This window comes from Gavialis gangeticus, unplaced genomic scaffold (assembly GCF_001723915.1).
Source record: "Gavialis gangeticus isolate Ggan-Ray unplaced genomic scaffold, GavGan_comp1, whole genome shotgun sequence".
Taxonomy (NCBI): domain Eukaryota; kingdom Metazoa; phylum Chordata; order Crocodylia; family Gavialidae; genus Gavialis; species Gavialis gangeticus.
Window position 1 is genome coordinate 50,761,848 of NW_017729027.1, and position 9,165 is coordinate 50,771,012.

The 9,165-nt window shown below is 41.6% G+C and overlaps 1 protein-coding gene across 1 annotated transcript in view; it reads left to right on the forward strand.

Moving 5' to 3' along the window:
• Nucleotides 1-9,165, forward strand: part of TPO (thyroid peroxidase) — a 164,491-nt gene that overhangs the window by 45,220 nt on the left and 110,106 nt on the right. Inside the window, exon 4 of the mRNA XM_019520639.1 lies at nt 5,670-5,802. Coding sequence (XP_019376184.1) covers nt 5,670-5,802 — 133 coding nt within the window. The remainder of the gene's footprint in view (nt 1-5,669; nt 5,803-9,165) is intronic.

The window sequence follows — 9,165 nt, forward strand, 5'->3', positions numbered from 1 at the left end:
ACCTATTAGACTAATAGTGCCTGCAGTTCATTTCTTTAAAACATCTTACAAAATACAGGTAACATATTTTCTCACATATGACATGCACCCTATATAATAGGATCCTTGATCTGAAAGGAGAGCCTGAAGAAAAAAAAATATTTGATTGAGGTGAGTGAATAGCAACAGTTAAGGCACTGAGCCAACTCCAAGCCTGCTGCCAACCCTATGTGCTAGATGGGGCCCGTGGACCAGCTTGATATGCTGGATCCAGGGCTGCATACTGAACCTGACCCTGTGCTCTGGCAGCACAACTACATGACAAGTCCAGGAACTACATGCCAGGTCTGGGGCCACCCACTAGCTGCAGAGACACATTCTTGGTCTGATCTTACCTGCCTGCTCTGGAGCCACATGCTGGGTCTTACCCTGTATGCTGGCTCTGGGGCCATGTGCCAAATCTGGGACTGTGCTGGCTCTGGCACTGTGTTACAGATCTGACCAGATTCAAATCAGCATGCAGCCCTGGAGTCAACGTCTGGGGTTGGACCATGCATACCAGGTCTGGGACTGGGTACCAGATCAGACTCCATGTACTGGGGCCAGTCACAGAGCAACCCTGCCCACCATGCTGATCGAGCACACAGTTGAGGAGAGGAGCTCCACACAGGTCAGGAAATTTGGCAGGGTGGGTGACAGGGATTAATTGCCATGGCTCCCAGACTCATGGAAATGAATTCTGCAACAACCCCCCCAACATGCGCCAAATTTCTTAACCCATACCATTCACTTTTCCTTGCATATAATGCACACTTCAATTTTCCCTAGCTGGATTTGAGGGGGAAACTGCAGGGTTTTGTGTGAGAAAATACAGTAATAACTAATTTATTTCTTACATCACTAAGAAAGAGATAAAGATTAAAGAGATTCAGATTACATTTCTAGGGTACTCTTTAGCATACACACAGCAATGTTTGCAGATGACACAAAACTCAGAGGGGTTGCAAATGCTTTGGAGGATATGATTAAAATTAATAAATTATTGATAAATTATAGACTTGGGCTATGAACAACACGCAAAAAATTCAGAAAAAGACAAATGTTAGGTCCTACATGGGAAAGAAAAGCCAAATAAATGAATATGAACTAGAGAATATGAATAGACTGTTTTTTCAGTAGCATGGCTGGCAAGAATTTTGGTGTTGTGGCAACTCATATATTCATCATGAGTTAGCAATATAAGACCATTATATGAAAGAAATGAGAGGTGATAGAATAACTTTACTCAGCACTGGTTAGGCATCAGCTGGGCATTTGGCAAAACTGTAGAGGGTCCGTTGTTGTAAGTGTACATTGTGATGTCATTTTGTCACCTGTGTAATATTCTCACACAAATATCCATAAGCATCACATCTATTTTGCCGATTATTTAAAATAATAGGAACTATGTCTTATTTTTTGGTCTTATGTAGTTTTGGAGAACCCCTGGGCTTGCAGAGAGAGGAGGGTACTGTGTTTTTTTAAATATGCTTTTTTGTTTCAGAAAGATTTCTGAATTCCCTATTTTCATTCCAGAAGTTAATATCATAATGCTTTTATGCTTTTTATCTGCTTTGATTCTTTTATGTGTTTTACTCTGTTTCATAGCAAGATGTAACCAGTCTTTTCTGTGCCTTGGGTGGCAGCGACAGACGGGGTAGTAACAGTGGCTGTGCTGCTGGCAGATGCAGCTAGGACCATCCCCTACAACCATCAGGCCCAGCCTGGCTGGTTAGCAACCCCCTTCATTACTCTACTGTTTTTTATAGTGCACTAGATAATTTAATGATGAACAGCCACCTAAACAAAATTCAGAACTAGATCCAAAAGTTATGGTTTGATTCCATATTTATTATAAACAACATACTTCTAATAATGTGTGTTTTCTTTCTTGGTACTACAATATTAATTTTTTTAATCCCCACTTTTTAATGCTCAGGAGATAGCATTTAACTTGCAAACAAATATCTGATACTATAGTTACATCCCATATGATTCTCATTCTTGGAATGTATGACACACATTGAACACATTTGTGTTTTTCCCTGAAGGAATAACATCTTTTTTATTTGATGAAGTCATATTTTAATAACTTCAGAGGAGCATGAAGAATTCCAAACTTACAGATCCAATATCTGAATGCCTTTTCAGTTATAAAAAACACATACATTTCAAAGAGATAAATCAAAGCTTTTGCAAGAGTTACATATAATGTATGGAATGGGATAATTTGCATTTATGCAAAATGAAGGGTTCAATGCATTTCTGGAGAATATTCGAAACTTCTTCACATTCTGAGGATGCATATGCCACTATCGCCAAAGTCAAACCACAGTATTATGAGTCAAAATGGTATTGCCTAAAAATAATGTTTGTATAAATTTTTTAAACTTTCTTTTCCCACCATATCTGTGTGTGGTTGTGAGAAAGAGAGACTGAGACTGTGTGATTATTACCAACCTTTCCAGGTGATTTTCACAATCCCTGCAGGAATTCTCACAGAAGCATGCAATTGTTACAAAATTAAAAAGATTGTATAAAATAGAATAATAGAATTTTATTATTTTCTGTTCTATAAAATAATAGAATCACAGTGTTGGAAGGACCTCAAGGGTCCTCTTGTCCAAGTACCTGTACAGGGAGAATGCCACTTCAAGTTACTAATTCTCAATACTTATTCAGCCTACTCTTAAAAGCCTCCGGTGAAGGAGGTTCCCTAGCTTCCCTGGGCAGTTGTGGAACTGCCTAGTTGTTAGAACTGCTAAATTGTTCTAACAGTAATGTGACCACTGGGCCTTGAACATCTGGTCACATGCGGCCTTGGTCCGAGTAGCCGGTGGTGTGTGCCCCACAGTCTCCAGTAAACCATCGAGTAGGTGTTTGTTCCCTGAGTGGCCTCCCCCAATCTCTCCTGCCATGACTTTGAATTTTCCCCAGTGGTGGGGTGACTACTCAGGGTTCCTCTGTGGCATGAGATCTATCTGGCGGTCACCTGCAGAGCTCCACCTCTCCTACACCCCAACCTTATGCCACCTTGTTGGGTCACCAGGTCTTCCTGGCCACACTCCCACTCTTGTTGAGTTGCAGCAGCCTTGCTAGCCCCCCTCCCGTCCAGGGCACAGGCTCCCGAGGTGGATTCGCTTAGTTAGCCTAGGGTTACTTGCAGCTGGTAATCCTCAGCCTCAAAATCTATTCTATTCAAGGTATGATTCCTGGCTAGCGTTTTAAACACAAAGATGAAGCCCATAAGAGCTCTGTGGTGGTTACCTCAGCTGTGTCGCCTACCCCTACCTCTCAACCCCTCCAAATGGGGAAACACAAAGGAAAACACAGAATAACAATCTACTCTGTTGTGAGAGATCAGTGCAGCCCCTCCCTGGCCCCTATGTCAGGGTGCTGGGTGCCTTACTCCCTAAACCTCTCCAGGGTATTACCCCTACATGAGACCAGGTACCCATGGCCCCTCGCTCAGGTCATTTCTTCTGTTTTATCTGGTTCTTCCCAGGATATGGTCCCACTCCTCTTCTGTCTTTTCTCTCTCTTCACTATTCGGGTGCCTCGTAGCCCCTCTGTGTATGCCCGATTGCTCCTCACACCCAGGAGCAGCACCCTGTCTCTTCACAGCTCTTCATGCTGCTCCTGCTTGGAGCCTGTCTAAGGGGAAGTTTCCTCCACCTCCCAAATGTCCCCAGTGTTCCCACCTGTTAGGGTGTCGATTGGCATATCCCCCTCTCTGCTCCCTCCACTATTACTCTGCTGGCCTCTGCTGGCTGTAGGGGCTTCCTCTGGTTCATCCTTCACTCTGACAAGCTGTTCCTCACCACTGCCATTGTGGCCGGTACCAGGAGCCTCCTCTGGCTCTGTGTCTGCCCAGATGGGCTGTCTTCTTGCCTCCCTGAAGGACTCTTGAGAGGCACTCCGTGGTGGTGCCCTCCTTGGGTCTGTTCCCTCTCTCCCTCTGTCTTTGCCAGTGGTTTGTTTTATTCCCACCAGCCGGTGATTGCTGGTGACATCACCGGCTGTGCTCTGCTGTATGAAGATGTGGCTGACGAGCCGTGTGGGTTTCTTTCCTCGCTCCAGCTGCGCTGTGGTTCCTGCGGCAGATAAGTAGTTTCTTTGGTTTGTTTTTATGTTTATTTTATTTTCTTCATGGGATTTTCGTCCCCTGGGTTCCCCCTTTTTGGTTCAGGGTCCTTTCTCCCGCTCTCTCCCAGGACAAGTAAGAAATATTTTCCTGATCTAATCAAATCTTCTTTGCTTTGTATCCTACCATCTACAGCATGGAAAGTTGTTCTCCTTCTTCTTTAGAGCAGCCCATGAGGTAGTTAAAACTGTTATCATGTCCCCACAAGCCTTAATCTCCTTTTTTCTGCATGCTAAAGATGCCTAGTTCTGTAAGCCTTTAATGGCTGATGGACTGGAGTTTCCAGCTTCTCTATCACTTCAAATATAGCAGTCAGTTAATTCTACGCCCACTTCTTCCCTTTGTTCCTCAGGATATCTGTGCTCTGGGCATGGTTCACTCTGCTCTCCCACATATAGAAGCTTGGTAGCTCTTTCTACATTGAAGGAAATAGCTCCGAGGATCCCCACCCTTCTACCCCCATGCTGGGTCTTGTAGGAAGGGAGAGAAGGAGCCATCAGGAAGCAAATGGACCTACTATTCACCAAAGGAGAAAAGGAGCATAGCCACCTCAGCAATTTCTTTTCCCTGTGAAAATCATGTCAGGGGCTCCCTCCCATGACCAAAATCCCTTCTTGGATCCTGAAAGTGGATGAGAAGAGGAGGAAGGGGGATGCAAAGAAGGTGATTATCCAGAGAGGAAGTCCCTGGAACAGCTGAAATTTGCATGAAGGCTGGATTGGATCTTCTTGCTTTATGCTGAGACTTAGGCCAGCAGTAGCTGAAATCATGACTCATGTTTGATCACTGATGATTATGGAATTCACTGTGACCTGTAGCTATTTTGGTGTAGAGTAGCTTCTGTTGTTATGTATGATGTGATTCTGGCTGCTGAGACCAAAGATCATCCTCTGTCTCTGAGGACGGGATTCTGAGTAGGTCCATTCAGGGAGGTATCAGATCCAACACCAGGATCTATTTCTTTTTGTGTTAGAATTATTAACATAAACAGCAAACCACAATAAGAGTAAAGTTGTTAAATATGTTATCTCTGTGTCTTAAAAAGAAAAACAACAGAGCAACAGAATTTGAAAGTGTAGCTCTGTTCTCAGTTTAAGTCAGTTCACCTTAGTGATGTGGGACGTATATTTATCAAGTAAACAGATGTTGTCAAATTATAGGCTGTGAAATGTTTGTATAAAGTAGATGGTGAATACTAATGAATAATTAATATGCCAGCAAATATCAGGATCAATTCCTAGCTATAGGTAAGGAGATAAAATGGTCATATTTTTTAGATAATGGCAATGAATAATTTGACCAGACCTAAAATGTGCTGTATCTAGACAAAATTGTGCAAATAGTCACTGTACTGTGTTTCCTAAAATTACCCATTTTTCTCTTAGAATAGTAACTATATTGCTGCTCTCTTGCTGATAGAGTCAGACCAATGTTGATATTTGAAATCGCTATAACAGTACTCTGTGACAAGAAAGCAAACTTGTTGGGTTAACACTTTTTTCCCCAGATCTTTTACCAGCTGATCTGCTCAGGAAAATTGCCAATATGTCTGGATGCCTACCTTACATGCTGCCACCAAAATGTCCAAATAATTGCTTAGCCAATAAATACCGACTCATTACTGGTGCTTGCAATAACAGGTAAGAAAAATAGATTTTTAAAAGACACACTTCTCTTCCCGTTACTGAGAAAGTTGTGTCTTCTATGCAAAAATACATGTTTTACTCAACTTTATCTTATATTTAGGAAAACAGTGGTAAAAGACCTACAAAAGATCTGCATGTGAAGGGAAAGAAAATCGTATCTTGAATTTTTTCAGCGCCTTCTTGTACTTTAAAGCCTTAGTACAATTTATTGAATGCAGTGGACTGTGATGTTAAAATGTTTGTATGTCTCAGCTTTGTTTGGCTGAAATTTCTAGAATATACTTTGGTCACATAGCACCACAAAGGTAGTGTGGATGAAAAGGGAGGTAGCTGGTCATATTTAAATAACCTGCCTTTCAAGTATAATATAGAAATACAAGTCTGCACAATATGGCTGATCCACATCAAAAAGGTTTCTATCCCATGAATTCAATGAATGAAATGCTGCCTGGCTCCCTAGAATCATCAGCTTTAAAAGACCATGAGGTGCAGTATGTCTGGATATGACCAAACACTGGTAACTCAGGAGGCTTGATTAATTGGGTTTAAGCTAAGCAGGGTTATATTATAATTGTAATAGTTCTATGAAAGCATAAATGACATATTACCTCTAGCTGTGAGGGATTCCGGAGCCTAAACTCTTACATGAGATATATCTGAGAATTCTTATTTGCTAATTTCTGGGTATGCTACACTAGGACTTTAAAATTGACTCTTCTTCTTGTCAAAGTTTTATTTATAGCTTCTTCCTCCCTAAAAAGCTTACTAACAAGACTTGTTTCTTTTTTGATGAGGCCATTAGAAAAATTATGCCTGTGATTATATTGCAGCTCTCATGATTCCCATGCTGATATGAGGTTTCCCATTCCCTGGCTCAGAAATGATAAAAATGTATTAATGTTGCTCCTCATGCAACTAAGTCTACATGAGCACTGAATAACATCATGTCATGTCATCATGTCATGTTTTCTAACAGCAATAAGAAAACTTTGGTGGCTTACTACCAATGATAAGAGTTACAGAGATTTTCCAAAGTGCTAATGCAAGTTATCAAGCCAAAGCATTCAAGTTTCATGACAGAAGCATTAAAGTGCATAAAATCATAGAAAATTAGGGTTGGAAGTGACCTCAGCAGATGCACCCAGTTGCATGCACATTCTTAGTCTTACGGTGAAGTTCAATTTGAGCAGGGACTGTAACACAATGATTTTATCAGAGAGACCAAATCACCTTCCTGAAGAAGATTTGTAATGTGGCAACACTGACTGATCTCATAACAGAAGTAATTGATTGAATAACAAAACCAGGGAGTTCACCAAGGTCCATTCATTGTTTGTTTGAAATATACAGGTGGCACAAAGTTAAAAACAATTCCAGTGACTACCTAGAATGTAAACAAAACCCACTAGATTTAATTGGAAATCCAAATGTGGGTGGTTCTGACCGATCCATTCATGTCTCATTTATATATATCTATATCTCACTTATATAAGCTCTATATCTTTGAGTCCAAAGGCTGGGGTGCTGGACACCTGCCCTGGGGCTCTGCTACCTAGCCCCTCCCCACCTCGCCCACAGCCCCTCGCTCTGGGCCTCAAGAAACAAAATATTGCAAACAGTTTTCCACTGGTAAGCAGATTTTTTTATTGTCGGTGTTTGTGGGGTGGTGGTAGAGGGGTTTTGTTGATTGAGGTGGGAGGGGGAAGAAATGGGGGTGGGTGTTGTAAGGGTAATAAAGTTTTTTTGTTTCACCCAAGTGCATGTTCTGAGAGTGGTGCTGGGGGTGGGCAGGGAGAATGGGGAGTGGGGCAGGTGGTCTAGGAGTGCAGGGAGTGGGGTTCAACCAGGGTCTCCTGCAGCTGGGGTTCTGGCCTCTTCTGGTGGGTGTGCGCCTGTCCTGGGCCCTGGGCGGGGTGCTTGGGCTGGCATGGCCAGCACCATGGCCAGCAGGAGTACAGGGCACTGGTCATTGCTTGCAGGACTGGAGCAGTGGGGCACTGATTATTGCTGGCAGAGGCCACAGGGGCACATGGCAGGGCTGGAGGGGCTTGGTACTAATGGTTGTGCCAAGTTTCTGCACATGTAGACAGCAGCCACAAATAACTTAATGCACATTAGCTTAATGTACAGTAAATTTAGTCACAGTTACTTGTGTGTATGGACGTACCCTGCAGGTACTAAATTTAATGCATTTGACCCCAGTGCTCTTCCTGCCATGGCAGGGGGTCGGACTAGATGATCTGCTCAGGTCCCTTCCGACCCTAGAAACTATGAAACTATGAATGCACATTAGGAAAAGCACATTAATGCATGCATAGACGTACCCTCATATTGGAGGTACTAAATTTAGTGTGCATTAGTAAAAGCACATTAATGCACACATAGGTGTGCCCACTAAATGCTTCTGTACACCCATAGAATTATTTAGCATCTGAATTAGAGATTCATGTTGTGCTTAGGTCCTTCTAGTTTTTGACACATTTTCCTCTCTCTTTTACTTTTTACAGACATTTGCACCTGTATAATCATCATAAAAAACAAACATTCTGGTAGACAGTTTATACTAACTGTCTACAACATTTACAATATGTTGTACAGCCTCTTAAATAATTTGGCTGAGTCATCAACTAGTGTAAGTTAATATGGCTCAACTGACCTACATATATTGATAGGTAGCAACTGAGTAGCTGGCTCATTAAATTACAACATTAAAAATCTTCAGAGATTTCATGTCATGTATCTGTATTATCACTATATATATCGTTTATTAATTCTATTTTTTCCCATTCCAAATGCTTTAGATCTAATCATCTTAACTACCTATTAGTGGAATGCAATTTTTATCAGTCAGTAACAAGAATATTATGTTATATGTTAAAGTTAAGCAGCTGTTCTATGCTGATATTATCTGGAAGAGGAATCAAGTTATGACAAACTTTAAATAATCAAAATGTTTTGCTTGTAGCTATCTCTTTGATTAATGTATTTGCAATATTTATGCATTTTGTGAACAGTACTCTTGGATTATGGAATATATAATCTGGAACATTAATATTAAATTTTCCTTTGTGTGAAAGCCCTAAAACAAAGCTAAAATGTAATATAATACTATGTAGGTTTGTGTGGTAAAAGTATTTTAACTGGGTGGAGTTGGAGGGGATTTTAAATGAATCATAGAATCATAGAAGTAGGGTCGGAAGGGACCTTATAGATCTTCAAGTCTGATCCCCTGCCAGGGCAGGATAAAAAACTGGGTTCAAATGATCCCAGCTAGATAGGCATCAAGCGTCTTCTTAAGGACCCCCAGGGTACGAGACAGAACCACTTCCCTTGGAAGTTGGTTCCAGATCCTAGCCA